This window comes from Pseudonaja textilis, chromosome 1 (assembly GCF_049901715.1).
Source record: "Pseudonaja textilis isolate UNSWEBS1 chromosome 1, rPseTex1.2, whole genome shotgun sequence".
NCBI lineage: Eukaryota > Metazoa > Chordata > Lepidosauria > Squamata > Elapidae > Pseudonaja > Pseudonaja textilis.
In genome coordinates this window covers 69,979,593-70,005,490 of record NC_141990.1, presented here as the reverse complement: position 1 = coordinate 70,005,490, position 25,898 = coordinate 69,979,593, and the positions used below count along the sequence as shown (strand labels likewise).

The window sequence follows — 25,898 nt, the reverse complement described above, 5'->3', positions numbered from 1 at the left end:
TTCAGGTGTTGTAGACCCTGTCCTGGAGGTATAGCCCACTGAATTTCAGAGGGATCAGTGGCAAGTCTCTCTGTAAAGGAGCTCTTTATAATTTGGAAGGATTTATTAAGCTTTACAGTAGATCCATCTGTTAACGAAGAGGATTGGTGAACTTGAAAAGAGAGATAAATTGGAGGAAAAGGGAGGAAGATCCCAAAGGCTGCAGCATATGAAGACATTCTGCAGCCCAGCTGTCAGTTCTTCCCCTGGGGATGATTTAATATCTGGATTAGAAAATAGATCTATCTGTCAGTCATTTTACTCCCCTCCATTTTTCTTTCCCTTCCTCCTCTCTCCACCTTGAAGTTTTATGTTGTTATGAAGAAATGCAAAAACTCAAGGTCAACTTTTCTACCATGTCACAAACTCATCTTGGACCCTAATACACCGCACTGCAAATGAGCTTGTTCTGCTAATTGCCAGCTTATCTGAGCTACTCTGAAGCAGATTGTTATCTGGAAGAATGGGATATTTATGGAGCCATTTCCCAATTGGAAGGAGTTCTTGCTTGGCATCTCCTGGATCCCAACCTTCAATGAATCCACCAAGGCCTGTAAGGAGACTGCCAGGTTTTGTTCTTCTCCAATAGTGGCCCTGTGAAAGTTTACATATTGACAGGATTCTTTCAGGTTTACTTTCTCCACAGTCTCATGCAAAATGCCCAGCTCTGGTTAAGTTTCTGTTTTATTTCCCTTTTATGTGGGGATGGGGGATAGAATTTTACTACAGTAGAACGTGCAACTGTTTGCTGTTATGGCAGTGATTTCCATGTCTTCTTCTGCTCAAGTCTAGATGGTCACAGATCATTTCCAACCCGCTTTTGATGCACTGGGGAATGGAAAATGAGAGTGTGGAAGTGAAACATTTTGCTCATTTTACTTGCAGACACCAGCATTATGTGTCGTTTTTGGTATTTATTGCCTAATTTTTCCATATTGGCTACAGACATGAAAAAAAAATACTGTACCGGTGTTCAGTATTTTGACATAATCAAAATCAGGGTTTGAGAATATTCCCATTTCTCTCTAACAAGAGCCACAATACTGTCCACAAAAATCAGTTGATTTTTCCCCCCCATAGATCAGTTATTTTCATCTCTGCTTCCTCAGCCTTTTATATTCCAGATGTCTTTGCCAAAGCGAGTCTTTAATTACTGAACTCACACAAGCTAATTCATACTTTGCAACCATATATTGTCATCGGGCAGTTTGTTTTGTCATTCAACAATCCTTAAGCTTTCCAAAATTACACGTTTGACTAGCCTTTCACTGGTAAAAGGAAATCTGCCATAAGTCCTATAATAAATATTTATTATCGATACAGTTAAGAGTAATTCTACAGATTTAAAAAATATATTAATTAATAATTCTGAATATTTACTTCAATGCAAATACTTTCTGAACCATTTAATTGTTCTCTTTTAGAAATAATTTTATTAATCCTGTGTCACACATCCTGTATGGAATATACACTGTTCAAAAAAATAAAAGGAACACAAAAATAAGACATCCTAGGTCTGAATGAATGAAAAATTCTTATTAAATACTTTGTTCATTACATAGTTGAATGTGCTGACAACAAAATCACACAAAAATTATCAATGGAAATCAAATTTAGCAACCCATGGAGGTCTGATTTGGAGTTACATTCAAAATTAAAGTGGAAAAAAACACTACAAGCTGATCCAACTTTGATGTAATGTCCTTAAAACAAGTCAAAATGAGGCTCAGTAGTGTGTGTGGCCTCCACATGCCTGTATGACCTCCCTACAATGCTTGGGCATGCTCCTGATGAGGTGGAGGATGGTCTCCTGAGGGATCTCCTCCCATACCTGGACTAAAGCATCCCCCAACTCCTGGACAGTCTGTGGTGCAACGTGGCATTGGTGGATGGAGCGAGACATGATGTCCCAGATGTGCTCAATTGGATTCAGGTCTGGGGAACGGGTGGGCCAGTCCATAGCATCAATGCCTCCATCTTGCAGGAACTGCTGACACACTCCAGCCACATGAGGTCTAGCATTGTCTTGCATTAGGAGGAACCCAGGGCCAATTGCACCAGCATATGGTCTCACAAGGGGTCTCAGGATCTCATCTCAGTACCTAATAGCAGTCAGGCTACTTCTGGCGAGCACATGGAGGGCTGTGCGGCCCCCTAAAGAAATGCCACCCCACACCATTACTGACCCACTGCCAAACCGGTCATGCTGGAGGATGTTGCAGGCAGCAGAACGTTCTCCACGGCATCTCCAGACCCTGTCACATGTGCTCAGTGTGAACCTGCTTTCATCTGTGAAGAGCACAGGGCGCCAGTGGCGAATATGCCAATCTTGGTGTTCTCTGGCAAATGCCAAACGTCCTGCATAGTGTTGGCTGTAAGCACAACCCCCACCTGTGGATGTCGGGCCCTCATTCCACCCTCATGGAGTCTGTTTCTGACTGTTTGAGAAGCTACATGCACATTTGTGGCGCGCTGGAGGTCATTTTGTAGGGCTCTGGCAGTGCTCCTCCTGTCCCTCCTTACACAAAGGTGGAGGTAGCGGTCCTGATGCTGGGTTGTTGCCCTCCTACGGCCTCCTCCACGTCTCCTGATGTACTGGCCTGTCTCCTGGTAGCGCCTCCATGCTCTGGACACTACACTGACAGACACAGCAAACCTTCTTGCCACAGCTCGCATTGATGTGCCATCCTGGATGAGCTGCACTACCTGAGCCACTTGCATGGGTTGTAGACTCCCTCTCATGCTATCACTAGAGTGAAAGCACCGCCAGCATTCAAAAGTGACCAAACCATCAGCCAGGAAGCATAGGAACGGAGAAGTGGTCTGTGGTCACCAGCTGCAGAACCACTCCTTTATTGGGGATGTCTTGCTAACTGCCTATGCTTTCCACCTGTTGTCTATTCCATTTGCACAACAGCATGTGAAATTGATTGTCAATCAGTGTTGCTACCTAAGTGGACAGTTGGATTTCACAGAAGTGTGATTGACTTGGAGTTACATTGTGTTGTTTAAGTGTTTCCTTTGTTTTTTTTTGAGGAGTGTATTAACTGGAATTCTATAACAGGCATATACATTTCATGGCCATAGATTACACTTCTTTTGAACTGACACAGAAGCATTTTTAATACAATTCTATTTTGCCCTAAAACACAAGAGAAACATTTGGAAGCATAATTTATTATCCACAACAACAGCATATTCAATTGAGCTGGGAATACACATTGTTGCAAAATGGAATACATATTGCAGGTAGTACTCAACTTATGACCACAATTGAATCCAAAATTTCTGTGTGGTTAAATGAGACATTTTTAAGTGAGCTTTGTCCCACTTTATGACCTTTCTTGCCATGGTTGTTAAGTGAATCACTGCGGTTGTTAAGTTAGTAACCCAGTGGATCTGGTGTCAGGAGTCCAACAAATCATAAGTCTCTAGCTGCACCTCAGAGAAAAGAAAATTGATTTATTAGAAGTGGACATGTTGGTGTTAGTTGGATGCAGCCAATACTAAAATACATCATTCGTTTCCCCCTTGACCCTGGTCTTCCTGGATGTGTATTCTCCAATGGGACACGTCCATCTCCAATAATTTTCTTGCACTCCAACAACTTTGGGCTGCAACTTTGGGCTGCCAGAGTGATTATCTAGGCACTTAAGGAATGCACTATTTTCCCCCACTCCCTTTTTCTGGCAGCTAAAAAGGCCACAGGAGTATCTTTTTAGTTGACATCTGGCTTCCCCATTGATTTTGCTTGTCCCAAAACAGAAGCATTTATAATACATCAGACGACTCCTGAGACACTACAACCGTCATAAATATCAACCAATTGCCAAGCATCTGAATTTTGATCACAAGATCTTGGGGTTGCTAAAAAGGTCGTAACTGTGAAAAATGGTCATAAGTCCATTTTTCTACTTTCTCCTGATCATTGTAATTTTGAACAGTCACTAAAGAAACGTGGTAAGTCGAAGATTACCTGTTCATATTAATCAACATTTTATTCTTTTCAGCCCACCAGAATGTTGGAAAGAAATGATATAAAAGAGTTTGGGATTTTGTCCATACTTCTGCCTGCAATAAAGATTAAAAAAAACTTCCCACATAAGATTCACTTCCTCTCTAGTACCTTCAGAGTCCTCCAGTGCATCTAAATCTGATTGCTCCATTCTAAGCTCCACCCCCTACTTTCTCCTGGTCATGTGATCCAGAACAGAGTGCATATAGCTCACGCTGTGTTTCCCAGTTCACATATACACTCAATCAAGAACGGACACCAGGTTCAGGCACATACGCAAAGGCAACCGGATTAGATCAGACCAAGTACGGTATAGCAACGCATGGCAGATCCTCCCACTTCTTGTTATGGAGTGAAAGGGAAAACTGAGGAAAGAAAGAACTGTACTATGGGTGTGACAAGCCTAAGGAAAGTTCAGAGTCCAGGAAAACATTTGTCAAGAGTGGCATGTTTGTTTAGTACCAGGGAAAGCAAGGATTAAAAGCCTACAGATAGCCTGCAATATTAACTCAATCTTTTTATCACCTATTTTAAATTATTTATCAAAAGTTAATTTGATTCCTTGTTTAAACATTAGCAAAGTGAGTTGGCTGCTCTATACCTTGCCCACATTCCACCTAGTTACATTGTATCAGATACAAAGCATAAAAAGGAGACGACGCAAGAAAGTGGTAGTAAAACTAATAAATCTTTTATAGACTCTCTCTCTTTAGTATATATATATATATATATATATACACAGATACGCACACACACACACACATTATTTGTGTATTTTTCTTAAATAAATCAAGTCTATGAAGTTGGTATAAACTGAAGTCTTAGAAGGTCTATTTTAAAGGTCTATTTTGCAGATAAAAAAAACTTTATTTGACAGGGAAGGTAAAGAGGTCAATGGCTTTCCAACATGACTGATATTTTTGTTTCACCATCTTTCTCTGACTTATAAGATGAGTGAGATGTAACATAGAACCATAAATTCAGCCAAATATTGTTGATAAAACAGGAAAAATTGGGAATGCAAAGAACACGCAACCCAGTTTAGAAGGCCAACCCAGAGTTCTATAATTGGTCAAATCCAAGTGACTCTACAGCTAGGATGGTTCTGATTTAATACTTCAAAGAAATATTTTCATTTTCTTAGGGGTTGCTGAAGTTGCTGAAGCTAGCAAGAACACAATGAGATATGCAGATAAGCTAGAACTTTTACCAGGGACGAAGCATGCCAAGTTCATAGAAGAAAATACAGAGATTTTGAAACTACATGATTTTAAAATATTATTCTTAATGAAAGTAGAATCATTTTGGATCTACAGAGGCTTATGGTCAATTTATCTCTTGTTATCCCAAAAAGTACACGTTATTCTTGCACATTTTCTTTGATTGACATATGCTCTTTATGTTTGTATATATTTATTATATAGAAGGTCTCTCTCTCTCTCTCTCCCTCTCCCCCTCTGTCCCTCCCTCTCCCTCTCAACCTACCCCTACCCCCCTCTCTCTGAACTTAAAGATGAATAACTTTAACCAACATGACTCAGCAGGACTGAGGAAATAATCAAAGATATGTAAAGATTCAGCCAGACCATGAGTAAGTTTCTTCAGTGCCCCAGGATGCAATTAAAATGGTCCTGGAGATTTAGAATAACAGATTCCCTGACCATATTTTATCCTCACCAAGTTTTATCATTCTCAAGCTTTAAACCTGAAACTTCCTCATGTTTTTCAAACCTTTTCCTCAGAATAATTTGAACCAAAATAAAAATAAAGTAGCTCTTGCCTTGTCTTCGTTGCTTGCAGTGGCACCTGCAGCAAACCACAATGATGTCAAAGTAATAACGTACATATATGCACATAATGATGTCATCCTCCTAATGTCTGAAGCAAGTACATGTCATTGCATTTGCATGATGATGTTGTCATTTATCTGTCATCACTTCCCCCCTCTTGCCTTAGTGCAGACACCCCAAAAACCCTCAGTCACTTCTTTTTAAATATAAATTGTCTGATTTCTTACTTGCCCATCTTTCTGCAATGTGCAATGTTATAAATCTAAATAACTTTACAGCACAGACATGAAAACCAGGGAGAAGACAGCTTTTTAATTAGTTGTATTTGTTCTCTCAGTTGTGAAGCACAAAACCAGTATTTCTTGTATTTTTGTCTCATTTGTATCTGAATTCGTGATGTGTTAAAGAGCAAACAAATAAACACAACACTGTCATTCAACCAGGGTTTTAAAAATGCACTTTCAGGATGATATTGGGATGGGGGAAAAAAGTTACATTGCCTTTAACAAGTGGTACACTTCCCTGTTAGCTCACAACAGTTGCATCATAGACAGCTTAGGGATTAGAAGTAGGTATACTAAATGTCATGACAGTCAATTTTTTTGTTGATTTAAGAATGGAGGACAGGAAAGGCCTGTGGTGCGTAACAGGAATGAAGATTGTTAATGGCTGGCCATTTTTTTCTAGTATTTTATTTCCTAAAGGTCACTTAGCAATGCAGTAGGGCAGCTAACACCTCCTTCCTGTCTTCTATTTTTCTACAACTAGAGAGTCTTTTAATGCAGGAATACTGGGAGTTGAAGTCCACAAGTCTTAAAGTTGCAAGGTTGGAGACCCCTGTTTTAATGGCTGAGTAGCATGCTTTTCTTTTTTTTAATTTTTGAGAGCTACAGTACCTGGTAGTGACATACTGATACTTCTGGAGAAGGAGGGACCAGTTTCATTTCATGCATTCATTCGTTTGTTTGTTCATCCATTCATTTTTGTATTTTGGACATGGTTAAGGCAAAACAGATCTATGCAGCATAGCAACAGCTAAACAGGCTTACTTTAAGTCACTTCCATCTTGTTTTAAAAGATGGAAATGTAAAGCTGTCCAAAATCTTAACAGATAATCAGAATTGGAAGGGACCTTGTAGGTCATCTAGTCCAACCCCCTGCCCAAGCAGGAGACCCTATACCATTTTTGACAAATGGCAGTCCAATCTCTTCTTGAAAGTCTCAAGTGATGGCACTCCCACAACTTCCCAGGTTTCTTTATCAATTCCTTTATCAGTGACAAGCAGGGTGGACTCTGGAAGGCATCAGAATAGGGGATTTGTGTCAAATAAGAGAACTGTGGGAAAAGGGATGGCTTTGCTTCTAGTGTGATGGGTGGACTTAAAGACTCTTCAGTGCTAAACTGAATAATTTAGAATACAGAAGAATCCTGAACTATACATTACAGTGCTATACTGTATCAAGTTTCTCCCATCCATTCACACCGACAGTGCAGTTATAAATAAAAGTAGCGCTGACTGAAGGGAGGAGGCACTTAGTCATACCATGACCAAGCCCACTCAGTCATACCATACCAAGCCTACTCAGCTACCTTCGTAAACAGAACACAACTGTTACCATAGTTAGTCAGGCAGCATAGCAGGCTACCGAGATCCCACTCCTTTCCTTGCGCGTGTTTCCACAGCAGCTAACCTTGTAAGAGTCACCGCTGCTCTCCTCTCCCGATGCTTGTGTGCAATTCTGCTCAACAGAACCCACAACCTGAAGTCTCTCATTCAGAGTTTCTCAACCTCAGCCACTTTTAAGCCGCGAGGGTTTCATGCTGGCTGGGGAATTCTGGGAGTTGAAGTTCACACCGCTTAAAGTTTGCTTGAGGGGGTTGAGAAACGCTCCTCTCCTTCAGGGAAGTGAACGTGCCGTTTTCATTCACTGAAAACGTCCTACAGAAGTTCCCACTGGATTCCTTTCTGCTGCATAAGTTTGCAGTGAGACAATAAGGGATGCTGACCATCGGCTTGGCTCTTGGCCACCACTAACGCCGAGAGGCTCTCCAAGCTCCCGCCTCAATGCTGCACCAGCTGGAACAGCATCGGAATCCGAAACTGATACGAGTCATGTGGGTGTTCCGGGACGAATCTCGAGATCCCGCATTTAAAAGCCACGGAATAATCCAAGAGGCAGAGCGATGAATGGGGGGAACCGCTCCACTTTTGCCCAATTCAGGATCATTCGTGGGAGTTGGGCGGGTGTTTTTTGTTTTTTTTTCCCCGCCCTTGCCTGCGCGCGTTTTCGTCCCCCCTCCCTCCCCCTTCTCGTTGGGCGAGCAAGCTCCCCGCTGGAACCAGTTCAGCAGCTTCTGGTGACGCGCGTCCCGTTGCCGGTTACCTGAGCTGGCCACGTGAGCGCCACATCATCGGGGATTTTGATATTGAAAGTCACCGAAAGAAGGAACCAGGAAAAGAGCCTGGTCCGAGACTGAGGAGAAAGGGACCTCGGCTTTGGGGCTGAGGTCGCGTGGGCCAGCGAGCCCGGGCCACTCTCCGTGGGTTCCCCCACCACCCTCCTCCAGGCCCCTGCGCTGAGCCGCCCGAGTCACTCAGGACTCCGGGCAGGGCAGCAGCGGTGGCGGGCTGGCGCTCGGAAGGAGTGCGCGGCGCTGGCGGGGGAAGATGCTGCAGTCGCTAGCGGGCAGCTCGTGCGTGGAGAGGCACCGCTCCGCCTGGTGCTTCGGCTTGCTGGTGCTGGGCTACCTGCTCTACTTGATCTTCGGCGCCGTGGTCTTCTCGTCGGTCGAGCTGCCCTACGAAGACCTCCTGCGCCAGGAGCTGCGCAAACTGAAGCAGCGCTTCGTGGAGGAGCACCAGTGCCTCTCGGAGCAGCAGCTCGAGAGCTTTTTGGCGCGCGTCCTGCAGGCCAGCAACTACGGCGTCTCGGTGCTGAGCAACGCTTCGGACAGCTGGAACTGGGACTTCACCTCGGCGCTTTTCTTCGCCAGCACGGTGCTCTCCACCACAGGTAAGCAGGGGGCGGCAAGCGCGGGCCTTAGCCCGGGCCTGGCCTGGCTTGGCCTTTGCATTGGGAACTTCCTTCCTAGGCCAGCCACGGGCCTGCCAAACCGCGCGGAAAGGTTGAGTCCGCAACGGTGGGAGAAAGTGGCGGCTTCCCTCCTCCTCCTCCTCCTCCTCTTCCTCTCCCCCACCACGCACCCCTTTCCAATGGAGAAAGAGGTGGGTCGGTTAGGAAAATTTAGAAGGCAGAGACCGAGAGTGTTTCTTGTGGGATTGCATTGCGGCTGTTTGGTTTGCAAAAAAAAAAAGGGGGGGGGTCTGCCTTCACACAACACGCTTAACACCCTTACTGAAATAATACGCGCCTGGAGTCGTTTGACGCATTGAACCATAAAACAGCAAACATGGGCTGCGTTAACAAAGTGTCCCACAAAGAAACCCCAACAGGGGTTGATGCTTTGTTACCCAAGAATTGCAGGTATGGTGGGGTGCAAATACAGCCGCTTAAATCTTGGCTTGGTTTAAGCGAGGTCTGTGATCACAGTCAGGGTCTTTCCATCTTATAAAGGGGGCATATTTGTAGCTCTGGGTTGAAATGAGGGGTGCTTGGTGCTCTCTGAGCTTGGTTGCTTTCTTGCAGACATTACCCAAACTAGGTATCATCATCAGTGCTAGTGATGCAGTAGCATTGATGATGCTACCTACTTCCGGTAATGAAGTGTCTTCATGAAAACCAAGGACAGCACCCTGTTTCCCCTTTTATCCCCTTCAGGCATTTCCATGTTTCTCTCCAGTCCTCTTGGTTTTTTGTGCACATAGCTAACACTTTCAAAACAGAGCACTACAGAACAGAGGACTTTAGAGACAAGGTGCTCATGTCTTTTGTGAAGTGGTAATCCAACTGCAGAGTTTTCTTTCTTTTTCTCATCATTGTGTCATCCTGGGCTCCCGTCCCTTTCCCCCAGTTAATAGGGCCAGTACCTCTTCCTTTAGTAATAAAATGCTGGGATTGGATCCTGCTTGCAATATAAGAAAGAAGCCAGCCCAAGAAAGAAACAATCCTAGCTGGGTTCATACATTACATTTCAGTTGGATTTTATTGTACAGTCTAAGTAGTACTAGGCCCATCAAAACTGGCCATCTGGTTTTAAAAATGGTAAATGTGTATAGGTGCACACTTTGAAAGCGTGCTTTTTCACCAATGCTATTACAGTGTATTTTTGTTTAACTGTGCTTGTAGGGTCATAAAATAGTTTTACATATTCCCAGTGAGAACCTGTTTCTATAAATGAATATGCTTTCACTTTTAGACTGCAGTCACATGTGATGCTAAGTCATGTAAATTGCTTAGCTTTGACCGTTTTACTTTGTTGTTTGAATCCAAATACTTATATATTTATTATTAGATATATATTTAGGTATCTATTAGATTTGTATCCCGCTTTTCATTCAGGAATTCAAGCATGGGCACACAGTCTTCTTCCTACTTTTTCTTCAATCAACATTCTTGTGAGGTTAGGCTGGGGAAAAAATGACTGGCTGAGAGAGACTAAAAGCTGGGTGTGTCTACTTCTGTTGAAAAATGTATTATGTGTCAACCAAGTGTGTGACTTTTGGCCGTAATAGTTTTTATCAAGCCAGGCCATTCTGCCTTGTTTAACAGTCTGAGCTTAAAACAAGCCATAGTTTAACGTACATGATATCTTTGTTGCATTCATGAAAATCTTGTACTGTCAACATTGTAAATTATTACTCTATACAGGTCCTGCAATAGTTATCTTTTGAAGAATGAAATTCTGATGAGTGAGAATGTCATTTTGTTGCTTTGATAATGAATCATCTCTGCAGTAGCATGTCTAGTAAACGTGACCTTATGCATCCATCCATCATTAATATTATTATCGTTGACCAGTTCAATAACCATCAGATTTGTCACTCATTATGGTTTGCCTAAAGAAGTGTTGCAAACATTATGTGTAGCAACAGAGAAGCCTTTGGGGTATCTTTAGTTAAAATGCCCTTTAAAACCAGTAGAACCTGAAGAAGTTGTTCATGCCTTCTCAAATGCAGGGAGCACATCCCACTGCTAAAGAGAAGGTTGAGAAGATGCCACTTTCTTGTTGTGTTTCTCTTTCCAATTTGAATAAGGTGACCTGGTAAGGACAAGATGGTATTGTATTTCCTGTTACACTGGAAAAAACGATTGCTCGCATATGATTGAGGAAGGGAAAGCACACCCATAACTAATTCATCATTTAGCTTGTGTCCCTGCAGCTAATTCGTTGTGTACCGAAATGTATGTTATCTAAAGTTTCTAAATCTTCCAGTTAAGTATGCATCCTTTAATGCATTTTTTTCCTTAGTTCTAAATTAAGATCCTTTTATGGATAGGATATATTGCCCTTAAATTGTTTAGAGGTCTTGCTGATTCAGCAGTTAAAATTGCATAAAGTGGTATGAGGTACTGTCAATGTGATATTCAGTATATAACCGTATTCTGATTGGTTTGGATGACATGAATGATAATGAAACTTTTGTATTAACCATTACTATTCTGAAAATTGCCATGGTATTATGTGTCCTTTTGGAAGGTGATATTTTTGATGGACAGATTTTATGTTTTTATTAGGACTGTGTGTGCTCAAAAAAAAGACATACGATTCAGACTTTGCATAAACAACTAAAACTATTAAAGCAGCCACATCTTTTTTTCAAGCTTGCTATAAATAGCGTATTGTTCATGAGACATTTTTCATGAAAAATCTAATACGCTTTTTCCCAATCATTTTTGAATTTTAACTATGACAATCATAGTTAATAGCCATTGATGGGGTGATTAAAGCACCAGGCTAGAAACTGGGAGACCATAAGTTCTAGACCTGCCTTGGGTACAAAGCCAGCTGGGTGACCTTGGGCCAGGCCCACAGCCGAGGAGACAGGCAATAGGACACTACAGTACTTCTGAAATCTTGCCAAGATAACTACAAGGAATTTTCCAAGCAGTCACCAGGAGTCAATTATAACTCAAAGTGCCCCCCCCCCCCAAAAAAAGAGCATTGGACCACCTGGATTCCATTGCTGTAGATGATGATGATGACGACAGTGACAAAATATTTTGAACTGTTCAACAAACTCAAAATTGTGAATCAAGAGCATGGGCTTCTTGTCATCCAAAATGATTTAAGCTAATCGTAGAACATTTCCACAACAGTCTGACAGTTTCACATCATTGTGATGCTATATAGTCCACCAGCACCAGAGATTTGTGGCCGGATAGAACTATAAATTATTTGCATAGAAAGTCTTTGGATCTCATGTGATATGAGTGAAATTTTCTCATGCAACAGAAGCTTCCCTCCCACCCCAGCTGTAACGTATAAAACTAGGTTAGATTCCAGCAAACTAAGTAAAAAAGAAATTCAGTGGCTTTTCTTGAAGCAACCTAGTGGTTATGTTCCACTTTGCGTATCTATGATGCTGTTTTATACACAGTTTTCTGACTATCGTTGATTGATAGTTTCACCCCTTTATGTTCTTTTTATTAATGTCTATTTAATACAACAGCCAGTTTGACATCGTGGCTAGGGCATCAGGGCTAGAAACTGAAGAAAAGTGATTTCTAGTCCCACCTTGGGAAAAATCAGCTAGGTGATCTTGTGCCAGTTACTTTCTCTCAGCCCTAGGAAGGAGGCAATGGCAAACCGCTTCTGAGAAACCTTGACAAAAAAACCTGCAGGACCTATCCAGGCAGTCTTCTAGAATTAGACACAATTGAATAGAATAATAATAATAATAATAAAAATTGGCAAAGTTTAAAATAGTAAAAGGAAAAAAAATGAATTTAAGAAACAACCTGGTAAAATTATAATATATGGAACACCTTCATTGGATATTTAAAAAGAGAAATATCATTTGTACCAAACAGGACTGTTGGTCATACTGTTTCAAAAGAAATAGTAGGGGAAGTTATAATGAGAACATTAATTAAATATGTAGAAAAGGGAGTCTTTGCAATATTTTAACAAGCTTTCTTTTCATGAACATGAGGAAGATACTTGAAAATAAAAGAAACTATGATACAAAAATATCTCAATTGAGAATAATTGACTTTCAAATTTCACTTAGCAAGACTTTTGATGTTCTAAAAAGAACAGTCTTAAAAAGAAACTCCTATTCTCCATTGCATTTCTATTTATAATAGGACCTATAGTTTATAAATGTGGGAATTGAGTTTCTAAGAAATAATTCTTCAATTTCTGTAATTAAATGTGATGGATAACTATTTTATTGCAGTGACTTATATATTTGTACTGACAGTAGTTATAAGTAAACTCTTAAGCACAATGCTTAATCTGGTAGCTGTTTTTAATTAAAAATAATAAATATTCCACAATGGACTAGATAGAGGTTAATGAGCTGAAGTAATGTTATAAATAGGTAACTCCCAGGGAAGTTTCCTTGATGACTGTGAGAATCCATCCATAGATGATTTGCAGGCCATAACCTATTCCTTACAAGAAAAGCTGAGCTCTGATGATTTAGCATATGTATATGCTAATATGTCATATTATGGTATGCCAATAAAGGTGATCCAAAGTATTACATAGTGCTAGATTCTACAGCGGAACCTCTGCCTGGCATTGCCTATCAATTTATATTACACCCCTTTCTGAACTTGGAATGTGCAAAGTGTGATGCTTCAGGTAGCGAAGGAGGCACAGTCTATTTCTTAAGGCATTCAGGTGAGGACACTTCTCTTTGACCATTAGCCTTACTTTGAAGAAAGTGGGTTTTGCTTGTGCGTTCCTTAAGGTAGAAGTCACCTCTGCTGTTGAAGCCAAACAACATATCAGGTCCATTCTGCTGCTCACCGGGGAGATGGGAGGTTTTGTATCCCAGTTTTGTCTCAGTTTCATTAACATAAAGTGTCCCTTCAAAGCTGAACACATCTCTCTTCTCAGTCCAATTTAAGGAGCTGGTGTTGGGTTTAAATCACTTACCAGTTTGAGACTCCAATATAAGGAGTGCCTCTTCCCATTTTAATGTAACCATGAATCATAAGAGAGGCATAAAGGAGAGATCCTTTTCAGCTCCAGAATGCTTGAGAGAACTTGATCATCATTACATTCTTTTATTGCTCGATTAAAAAGCCTTTTATGCTTTATACCCAGCTTAATACTGTTTCTTGGGATTCTAGCTAGCTGGTTTATTTTAGTTTACTAACTCCATGGACTGATATTCTGTTATATGCAATTGTACTTGGAAATGTGGTTTCATTATTTATTTATTACACTTGTATCCCTCAGCTGTCAAACAACTCGTGGCAATTGCTGCTAAATAATATAAGCAATTTAGAAATATTTAAAGAAAAAATATACCCGGGATATATTTTCACTGCGGTCAAAAGAATTCAGAGTCTTCCTTTGTTTGTTTTCATGAGCATTTTACAACTTTATGAAATATTCAGTGCAAGTGTGTTTAGAAAGGCTTTTCACAATACAGACCCAGTAAATTATTTTACAAGCAGGCAACTTACATTCATTTTTGAAAGAGGCTGATTATTGTTATTGTTGGGTTTAAGGTTTCCTTTGAAACGATTGATGTAGTGCTTTAGTTTATTGACTTCATAGAATTCCAAAACTGGAAAGGACCTTTGAGTCAATTGCTCAGTTCAGGAAAATCCCAGGATATGGCTACTAAGCCTCAATTTCCCAATGAAGGAAACCCCATCACCTCTCTCAGTAATAAAACCACACCTGGAGTACTGCATCCAGTTTTGGTCACTACATTACAAAAAAGATATTGAGACTTTGGAAAAAATGCAGAGACAAGCAACTAAGATGATTAAGGGCCTGGAGACTAAAACATACAAAGAAACGTTGCAGGAATTAGCTCTGGCTAGTCTAGAGAAAAGAAGGACTAGGTATTCCAGTATTCCAATATTTGCCACAAAGAAGAGAGGTCAACTTATTTTCCAAAACACCAGAACGCAAGGCAAGAAACAATGGATGGAAACTAATCAAGGAGAGAAGCAACCTGGACTTAAGGAGAAACTTTGTAACAGTGACAACAATTAACCAATGGAATAATTTGCTGTCAGAAGTTGTCGTGCTTCATCACTGGAGATCTTTAAGAAGAGACTGGAAGGCCACTTGTTTGGAATGGTATAGGGTCTCCTACTGGAGCCGGGAGTTGGACTTGAAGACCTCCATTGTCCCTTCCAGCTCTGTTCTGATTGAATTTCTTCTATCGTCAAAGAGTTCTGTTCATTATAATTTTTTTCCTAATGTTTATAAGAATTCACCTTCCTGGTACTGAATCCCTCATTTGGCGTCTAGTGCTATAAAAATTATAGAGCATAGGTTTTAATTTCTATGCTGATGTTTAATTCATGCTGATGTTTAATATGGGAAGAGGTGCACTATATCATTTCAGATATTTGAAAAATGCTACCATGTTCCCCATCAGGATTTTGTATCTGAACACGGAACATTTTCAGTTCTTTCAGGCTCTTTTAATAGGATATAGCTTGTACTCTCCTGGTTACGCCAGTAGCTTGGAACATCTAACAACAGTAAATATCGATGAAATTAAAGCATCTTTTCTCATGCTCATATATAAAGAAGCTGCACAAATTTAATAATTAAGCTTACTGATGTTTTTTTCTATTCAGTTTCTCACTGATGGTAGTTTTATATCTGCCATCTGTGTGTGTGTGTATAATTATAATATAAATTAAAAACTTAGAGTGAGAGATACCTCACTGATAACATCACTGCCAACAAGAAAATTATGTTGACTGCTGGATGGATTAAGAAAACTATGTAATTAGAGTCTTAATAACTCAAGTAATCAACTCAGGAGCTGTATTTAAAATTCAAAGAGTGAAGGATCTGTAATATCAATTTCAAGCACTGATTCATTCACAAACCTGCTGACCAGAGGGCAAAAATTGAATTTTCTGTAATAACTATGGCTGTGCAATGCTTTGGATCTGAAGGGAAAAATTCCTTTGGTTCACACACAAGCACACACATACTATGGTATCTATTTGCAACTTTCCCAGAATCACACTGAAACTGCAGAGGACAGCCACAGGATCCTGGGAAAAGATGTGGTTGATTTAAAGAGTTACAAATTGAAGCCACACGAGCAAACTTTCTGTTATATAGAGGTAGGAAGTAGGGAATGTTATTGGCTACTTTTCTTGTAAACTGCCCAGAGCCATATTGTTTGAGTTGGACAGTAAAATAAATAAGGAAATAGATTAATCCTGTGAACTGTGTTATCATTAATGTTTAAAATATTAAGTAATTACCAGATAACTTTACTGGTGTTTATTCCCGGTTTCTGGCAACCCTCCCCCCTTTCATTTAGTAAAATGGATTCATTTCATAACCACAGCATTCTCTTAACACTATTGCAAAAAATGCTAGAAAAACCGGGTCAAGTCACATGATGTTTTGACTTATGGCTGTAATTCCAGGCTCTATTACAATTGTAAGTCAAAGGCAACCTTTTTCACAGAAGAACTCAGGCACTGATACTATCCTTTGGCAGCCTCTGCACTCACAGTAGTGGTTCCTGCAAAAGTCCCCTCAATTCCAAATTGAGACCCCCTTGTCTAGTCTCACCTTTCCTCTATTTTGTGTTAAGGCATTACAGCTTTAATGTCTGCAGAGATTCTCAGTCATCCAGGTCATGGTTGTCCCAAAGGTGCTTTTTCAGGAGGCAACTGGACTTTCTGGTTTTTCCTTTTGAAGATGTTTCGCTTCCCATCCAGGAATCTTCTTCAGCTCTGACAGGAGCATCAGTTGATTTCCAGAGGAAAAATTGCAGACTACGGGAACCAGGAGCACTACTCGGGTGACCCAGAGGACATAGATAAACCTCCAAGTGCTTCAAAGACCCTCTAAAACAGCGGTCACCAACCAGTTGGCCGTGAGAAAATTTTGGTGGGCTGCAGAGAAATCTCACCCCCAGAACACCCCCACAAAGCAATTAATCCAAGCTGTGCAGAAACACAAGGCTGCGCCACCCACATGGCCCGCGGGAACCCTCCCCACCCACTCACTCCTTACCCAACAAACTTGCCTGCTAAATTGCTATTTTTCCTTTTTCCGACCATCATCTGTTCTGCTCTGCTGGGAGATTTAGATTAGCTAGGAAGCAGGAAATGGTTGGATTTTTTGCTTTCTAGCTAATCTTTAGATCTTCGGCTCAGCACAGCCAAACCTCCCTTAGGACTGAAGGTTTGCTTGCAAGCAAATTCAGTGCAGGCTCACAGCAAGCTAATTTGAGAGGCTGAGCTAGCTGATGGCAGATAGATAGATCATTGAATGATTCTGTGAGCAGCTCAATCTGCCTGCTTTGCCTGATTTGGGGTAATAGTTGCTCTTTTTTAATAAAAAATTCAATATGTATATAAATATTTATAATATTTACATACAAGCCATGCCCAGCCAGTCACATGACCACCAAGCCACACCCACAAATTAAGCCATGCCCACAGAACCAGTTCGTGGTCCCTGGGATCTAAAATTATGAGTTTGGTGGTCACTGAGGTCCAAAAGGTTGGCGACCCCTGCTCTAAAAGGATGCAAATGACCAGCTGTCTGCAAGGAATATAAATCCTTCCATTCCCCACTATCCTGTCAGAGCTGAAGAAGCTTCTTGGATGAGAAGCGAAACATCTTCAAAGAAAAAACAAGAAAGTCCAGTTGCCTCCTGAAAAAGTACCTTTGGTACAGCTTTGACATTTTTTCATACAGTAAATCAAAGCACTCCTGGCTACAGGAGAAAATAAGTAACCCATTTTTTGTTGGTTTGTTTTATTCTTCTCTTATTTTTTCTACACATTTTATTTCCAGCAGGATTTCTGCTTCTCATTTCACAGGAAGAAATAACTTTCCCGGGTTTTAGAACTTCTGTTGGATTTGTTAGAGGTTGGATTTATTAAATACATCAGTTGATATAAATGTATTTTACTGTCAAGCTATAGTGCAAATTCTACTACTTGTGCTCCTGACAAGTGCCATATAATACTGTTGGAAGCCTGGGCTGGATTAATTGCTCCTGAGATTGGTTCCTCCTAGGCTGAGTCATGATTATGCACAGGCATTTCTTGTGCTACTAGCCAGCCAGGGAGAAGCTTGATGTAAAACCTTACTTTTTTCACCGCCAAATTGCATTTTGTTGGATAGGGTCCAGCGTTCAAGTCTTGTCAATATCTTTCTGGATCTTGAGCCTGTCTTCTAAAGTGTTAGTTATCCCCGCCACCAGCTTCATATCATCTGCAAATTATATGAGTTCCTCTTCTATTCCCTCATCTAAATCATTTATGAAAATGTTGGAATAGCCTTGGGCCTAAGACAGACCTTTGAAGTAGCACATCGCATGCTCCCCTCCATGTAGATCTAGTAACATTGAGTGCACATTGAGTGCGCACATTGAGTGCGGTTGGTCAGCCAGTTATGAATACATCTGATGGTGATGCTGTCTATCTCATGTTTTTCTATCTTGGCCTCTGCCAAAAGAGTCCAGAAATCCAATAAACAAGGAACAATAAAAAGGACGAGAAACACAAAGAGGTGGAATCCAGAATTCCAAAGATAATACATCGCACCAAGGTAAAGGCAACATAACTGAGATTGACAAAATAACGTGCCTACCATCCCTATCCTATTGTTTCTTTTTATTTTTCTTATACGTATCCATTTCATGTATTCATAACTATGTTTATACTTATACCTATTATCTTGTAAGCAAATAAATTAAAAAAAAAATGTCTTTGTACAGAATGAAATGAATAAATGAGCCAAACTGAGCCTCTACCCAAATGTCCAGCTGAAGTACTATTAGACTCTGCTCTTCTGCTGCCCCACTTTTTGGCTAGCCTGGCTGCCACGAAGAGCTAAACCTTCTGTTCCTGGGTCTTTAAAGCACTCCTTGGCTTAGGACTGGAGGTTTGAAGTTCATATCTGAGAGGCTGTTAGTGGGTGCAGGCAGGGATACTGGCTTTGCCTCACGCAGAGGCATTGGTTTCACCTTCTGCAAATTATCCCTAGATGTCCTTGGCTCTTAATTGCCCTTCTTCAGAAGACAAGTCAAGCCAGACCATAAAAAAAGCACTAGTTTTACAGCTGACAATTGTCATGGTGTTTTAGGAATAAACCATGGTTTTCAACAGTTTGGATTAATGAGAGTAAGCATTAAAAATTGATGCACATTTGTAAATGCCACAGCTGAAGATGAAAAAGCATAGCATTAAACTGATTTTCTTGCTTCAAAGAAACCTTGAACTCTCCATGTTTCTGAATATTCTATTCTTGGCAAAAATAAATGTTATTTTAATTAGCATCCTTTTAACATAGCCACGCATGTTTTCTAGTCTACTAGGAGCATAACTAGAATTGGGGACTAATGCAAATTTTCGAGATTTAACAGCATTTTCACATTCTATCTACAGGCTTTTAAAAAAAATTTAAAAAAATCATGACATAGCAGGCAACTGCTGAAAAGAAAGATTCAACACTTTTAACTGATGGAAAATTCTATACACCCAGCCCAACTGGAACATTTTATCCTTCATGTAAATTGCTATAAATCCTTTTTGTTTTAATCGTTGTGCTAGGAGACAGCCCTAGTTTGCAAATAGTGGCCTCACCTTGATAATATTTATTGTTACTTCATTGCATGGCAGGTTAAACAAGTGTCCTGTGAATTTTCTACCAAGGGATCTTAAAGTAGCCTTCAAACCTGACTACCTCTTCTGTTTATTAGTTTTTACTGGGCAAAAGATTTTTGTTTGTTTCTTTCCCAATTGGCCTGCAATGTTAGAAAATCAGCTTGAGTTGCAATGAACTTACATCTGTTTTCAGTTTTGATATTCAGCATTTGGATATTCCGAAACAAATAATACACTGCAGTTGAAGTGCATGTAATTAATTCTGAGTTGATTTTATTTGAACAGTTTTATTTCAAAGATTTATATGATCACCCAACTCAGAAGTTGATACTGCATGATAGCTTATAAACTATATATTATAAGCTGAACAAGAAATACAAGTCTGGAACTGCATTTTTAGGGAGCAGGAGTGAGCTAATATTCCTCTATCATAATTTGTGATTTGTAATTTGGATAAAAGAAACTATTAATTTCTCTCTGGTACATTAGCATGTCAGAGGGAGGGCAGACAACAGGGATACTGGCGGGGGGGGATAGTCTCAAGGACTGTGGGTGTTGTGGTTAGCTGGCAGCAGGTGTGGACGGCTGAGGAGAGCGAGGACTCAGATGATGGGCCAGGAACATTAGGGGAGTGGATTGCTGCCTTCAGAGATTGTGGGGGCTGCAATGAGGTTCCTGAGGAGCGTGTCCCAAGTATACAGGATTGTTCGCAGGAAAGAACAGCTATAACAGCACGGGCAACTCGTGAGTAAGGCTGCAAGGTAATGGCCCCTCCTTCAAGAAGATAAAAGGCAGCTATGCAGTGAACGTTCTTTGTAGGAAGCAAAGACGTTTGAAACTTAGCCTCGTGGGCATTACAGTTGGTATTTGAAGACTCTTGTGTTGTAAACTATTTCTTATCTGTTGTTTTTTGGCAGCCTTGCAAAAACTTGGCAAGGCTCTTTCTTGTCGGAGCTAATTAGTTAGGAGCAGCCTTTTATCTGTGAAGAAACAGGATGCATAGATGAAACATTAAAAGATTGTGCTGCTACCTTTGTCTTGGAACCAGGTTTGGGTCAGAACAATGGGGAACCTGATGGTGGGAAGTAGAACATGGGATGTCTTAGGGGGTGGGGGAAGACTGAGGCACATGGGCCTGGGCCTGGGCCCATTTCCTCACCCCTGAGGCACCCTATGTTGCACTAAACTACCCACGCAGTCATTTAATAACCACATCAGAGAAAGCAGGAAATGGGATCGTTGAGCAAGGTGATCTTATCTAACAACCATTACAACATGTGACCATAATGTACAGGCTCCATTATGGTCAGAGGTTGAGGACTACCTATATAAAGTTACTTTGAACCTCTGTTGGAAATGTGAATGATACAAAGGGACGTTCCATCATGTTTAGTGGATATGTAAAAGAGCTGAAAAGATTGGATACAAATACATTAATTCAGGACTAAAGTATAATAAAAACAAGAGGTTTTTCTTTGGGAACTAATGAACAATTAACTAGAAAAATGACATGGACTTTTATTTTTATATATGACATGTGCAGCAAGATTGGTAAATGGTCAAAAGTGGAAAGGTTCGACACTATCCACAAGAGAGGAATGGCTGGTTAAGATGATAAAATTTACAGAGCTGGTTAAATTAACTTCTTTGATTAAAGAAAAAAGACAATATATTTATGGCTGACTGGAAGCCCTGTACAGACTTTTTTCATGAAACAGAATAATAGCTTGTGGTTTCGATGATTAGGAAAAAACAGATAATAGAAAAAAAGTGAGCTTTTTGTAAAGTAAGCAATGAGTAAACAATCAAATATCCATATTTATATTTCCTGCAAAGGAAATTGGAAGCTTTTTTCTATTCCTGTTCTTTTCTTTCTACATTTTTGTCTTTTCTTTTTCCTTTTTCTCTTTCTCTATCTTAATTTATGTATTAGTTTGTGTTAGTTTTAGTGTTCTCTTTAAAATGTTAACAACATTTATATTAAAAGAAAAAGAGTGATTGTATTTGCAAGTGCTTTCTCCTCCCTCCCTCCATAGATGAGACAAATACTCGTCAGTTTCAAATGGCTCTCCCCCCATTTCTTGGAGTATGAAGATTTTGTTTAGAACTCCAGATAAGTTCACTCTGACTTTTCTCATGCCAAAATACTGTAGTTAGGAGTTTAATTACAAGGTGGCTTTTCAAATTTCAAAATACAGCTTTTCTTTCTCTTGGCTTTTTGCTATGTGGTACACATGAATGATCTTTAATGAAGTACAGACAATGATGTAGAATGTAAACCTCCTCCGCACTTCAAACTCAGGTTGCGGTAACTGCTCCACCATCTTAAGTCTGCTCTCTGAGAGTGTATTCAAACTTAACAGCTTTCCTCCACGCATAAATCTCTAAGCTTCACTCCTTGTCCTTGTGCTTGTGTTACAGGTTATGGCCACACTGTGCCTTTGTCAGATGGAGGAAAGGCCTTTTGCATCATCTATTCAGTTATTGGGATCCCTTTTACCCTGCTCTTCCTGACAGCAGTGGTCCAGCGCATCATTGTTTATGTCACCAGGCGGCCTGTACTGTATTTCCACATCCACTGGGGCTTCTCGAAGCAAATTGTGGCCATCATCCACGCAGTGGTTTTGGGCTTTGTGACCGTCTCATGCTTTTTCTTTATCCCAGCAATAATATTTTCTGTCCTGGAAGATGATTGGAACTTTCTGGAATCGTTTTATTTTTGCTTCATTTCTCTTAGCACCATCGGCCTTGGCGACTACGTTCCAGGAGAAGGTTATAACCAAAAATTCAGAGAGCTATATAAAATAGGAATTACATGTGAGTAGCAAATGATCACTCTGACAAGGAAAAAGGCCTTAATAACCTTTTATATTATATAACTGCAGAAACAAAATTTTTTGAAGTTCTGCTTTTTGTTTAATGTGTAATTTACGTTTTATAACTAATTGCTATAGAAGCTGTACAGTAGTCCTTGACTTGTAACCATTTATTTAGTGACTGTTCAAAGTTATACTGAAAAAGTTGCACTAAGAAAAGTGACTTAAGATTTATTCACGCTTAATGACCGTTGCAGCATCCCCATGATCTTGTGATCAGAATTCAAATGCTTGGCAATTGGCATGTATTTATGACAGTTATGGTCTCCCCAGACCATGTGATCACCTTTTGCAACCTAAGAAACAAAGTTAATGCGGAAGCCAAACAACCATGTTATTAACTGCAATGATTCACTTAACAACTGTGCCAAGAAAGGTTGCAAAATGGGTAAAGCTGATTTAACAATTGTCTTGCTTAGTAATGGAAATTTTGGACTCAATTGTGGTTGTAAGTAAATGACTATCTGTATATTCTCATTCTTGCAAGCAAAGTTAACCAGTCAGATATTACTAAATGCAATCAAGCTCTTTATAAATGATTCATAGAATAGTTATAAACTGTCTCTTTAACAATTAACAATTAAATAGAGCCACTATATTCAAGAAAGTGTTTGTGTGTCACCGCAAAGTTAGATGTATCATCCTCCAAACATTTATGTCAAATACTGATTTTTACTGTGCAAAAAGCAACTAGATATTCAGCTTTTTGACTCTGATTCCTTATCTTAAAGTACATTTTCTTACATGTGCTTATATTCTTAATATTTACAAGGTTAATACAGTCTAGCAGAGAGTAGAGTAGATCACTCCAAATACTTCTGATTTCCTATCACTCTTTGTAAAGTAAACTTATCACGTTTTAAAATACTTTATTACATGTTTATGTAGCTTCTATCTCTCTTAGTTTTCAGCAGGTGTTGCATACATAGGATAATGGGGTATTTAAATTGAAACTGTGTAGGTAATATAACAGTGAAACCCAGCCTTTTGTTGATTGCAATGATTGCAATGATATTTTTAAACTTACATATAGTTCCAAATTTATATTTAATTAGCAAGAGTATTATTGTTGATTGTATAACTCTTGTATTATACTCTGATTATATAACTAATACCCTAAAACTCCATATTGATCTACTTTCAGGAGAGGGAGGGAGGGGGAGAGAGGGAGATATCCAAAGTAGCTTTTACATGTTAGTCAAATCCCACTATAAATGAGAGCTATTCAAGCCTTATTTATATGTTTGATAATTATGTTAGTCAGTATACAAGATGGTGTACAATTCTGCTTAAGAGTCCTACTGTTTGATTGAAATCTTTCAGAATGTGGGAGGTTTAATGGGGACATGTGAAAGGACTGTGCATGGCATGGGCATTAAGAGCTTCTGGATTAGCAATTAATCCTTTTCACTGTGGAGAGTTGCACTACTACTTACATTCGGTCAATTCATAGTTCACCAACTGTGATAATTTTTTCCTAGGTTACCTGTTGCTGGGCCTCATCGCAATGCTGGTTGTTCTAGAGACTTTCTGTGAACTTCACGAACTCAAAAAATTTAGGAAAATATTCTACGTGAAGAAAAACAAGGAAGAAGACCAAATGCACATTACGGAACATGACCAACTATCCTTCTCTTCAATTTCAGACCAGGCAGCATCCATGAAGGAAGACCAGAAAGTAGATGAGCCTTTTGTGACTCCTCAACCTGCAGTTAACTGTGATGGCTTGATAAACAATTAACCAGGGGCTTCCATTCCAGTATCAACAACAGTGCACTTAACATTCTTGCAGTTAGAAGTAGTACTATTAATGTAATTAGAGAAGCAGGAATACTATGCTATAATATTCATATATTCATAATGCTTTGGGATCTTTTACAATGTATGGGCCAAATAGAGGTATTTCTGTTGCTCGCTCTACATAGTGGGAATGTTGACTGAAACTAGCGTGCAGTTGAGAACCTCAGGATTCATGATATATATGTAGTATGTAATCCTTGTTCAGTCTCTTTTCCTCTTCCACTCTAAAATCAACAAAATACTTTATTTTTTCACAAAAATCAGATATTCTTATGCCAATTTCATGCATGGTAACAAATCTTTGGAAAGCACTGAGTTAGCAAACCTTCATGCTTTCTACATAAGAGAATATGGTAGCCACAGCAGCCCTTAGAAAATAGGAATAATCTTCCAGATGGCAGTCACTGAGGTATGTGGCAGTGCAATTATTGCTACAGAACCGAAAAGTGAGAACCAAGTTTATTCTATGTCAGGATTCCGGCATGATTTATTAGGAGTGAACATGTTGGCATGACCTGTTTGAATTCTGGGAGTTGAAGTTCACAAGTCTTAAAGTTGCCAGGGTTGGAGACCCCTGTTCTAGATGAAAACTACTAAGCCTGAATGTGATCTCTGGGTGTTTTCCTTCTAGCCTTAAATATAACAAAAGGGTGTTATGCATCAGATTTTAGTGGGTTGTAGGAACAGAGACCCATGAACACCAGCATACAGAACTGAAGGCATATTAGAGTAGAACGCCATCTTCCTTAGCATTTTCACCTTCATGTTGGGCTCCTGTTTTAGCAGACTGGCTGTGATTTTCAAACTATTCATAGCCAAGCAATTTTACAGCTAAGATCTTATTTATTCAGTGAAATAATAATCAAGCTGAATATTAAAGTAATGATAAAAAGAAAAAAATACTTGAAAGCTCTTATCACCTAAAAGCACTGTATATGAATTTAATTTTTATTAATAGATTTTGTATCTTTACTAGGGAATTTGACTTTCTTGATAAATCTGCTTCAAAATCTATGTGAACTGAAATTTATTTTTAAGAAACCACAACTCAGAGATGCTTCTTTAATTTGATTTGAAGCTTAGTGTAGTGCATGCGCACCAAAACCGATATTTTTGTACCACTTATGTTAGTTTCGATTGTATAATTCAACTGTTATTTATGTACATAAATATATTTATATATTGTGTGTATCATGTAGATTGCTAGAAATGAACTGTCAGATTTGAAATTTTAAAGGTTCCTTTCCTCATATATATATATTTTTATGAATCATTCAAACTATGGCACTGAAAATAATGACTTAAATTCTGACCAAATGAATGTGGAAGGATAAGTCATTATGCCTGCAATGTTAACATTCCTGTTTTGTTTTGTTTTATTATGACAGCCTATTCTTATTGGTAACAGTATTTCCAAGTAGCTTGAATGCTACAGCATCCTTCACACTGTACTGTACTACAGAATTCAGATTTTATTGACAGTTGTTGCCTGGAAACAGGTGAAGTTGTATAATTGCACAAGGTTGGTTTTTTTTTTTAAAGTAAGAGAATATGATAACGCTTAGTTAGAAGAGGAATACTGTAGAAAAAACTGTAGAGATAAGGAACTATTATTCTAACAATTAGTATTTCAGACTTTTAAAATAAATTATGTATGGTTCCAATTCTCTCTCTCTCTCTTTT

The 25,898-nt window shown here is 39.5% G+C and overlaps 1 protein-coding gene and 2 long non-coding RNA genes across 3 annotated transcripts in view; 2 read left to right on the top strand and 1 right to left on the bottom strand.

Annotated features, from left to right (window-relative positions):
• Positions 1-422, top strand: part of LOC148127666 (uncharacterized) — a 55,432-nt gene extending 55,010 nt beyond the window's left edge. Inside the window, exon 4 of the long non-coding RNA XR_015740996.1 lies at positions 346-422. This is a non-coding gene — a long non-coding RNA (uncharacterized LOC148127666). The remainder of the gene's footprint in view (positions 1-345) is intronic.
• A 1,039-nt stretch (positions 423-1,461) lies between these two features.
• On the bottom strand, positions 1,462-8,734 carry LOC148127665 (uncharacterized). Its single transcript, XR_015744338.1, has 3 exons — positions 7,537-8,734; positions 4,016-4,110; positions 1,462-3,474 (listed from the first exon to the last, which is right to left on the bottom strand). It is a non-coding gene; the product is annotated as an uncharacterized LOC148127665 (long non-coding RNA).
• Positions 8,252-25,879, top strand: KCNK1 (potassium two pore domain channel subfamily K member 1). Its single transcript, XM_026705200.2, has 3 exons — positions 8,252-8,859; positions 21,961-22,356; positions 23,897-25,879. Exons 1-3 carry the CDS (start codon positions 8,514-8,516, stop codon positions 24,154-24,156), a joined length of 1,002 nt encoding a protein of 333 aa, XP_026560985.1. The 5' UTR covers positions 8,252-8,513; the 3' UTR covers positions 24,157-25,879.
• Positions 25,880-25,898: the final 19 nt, after the last annotated feature.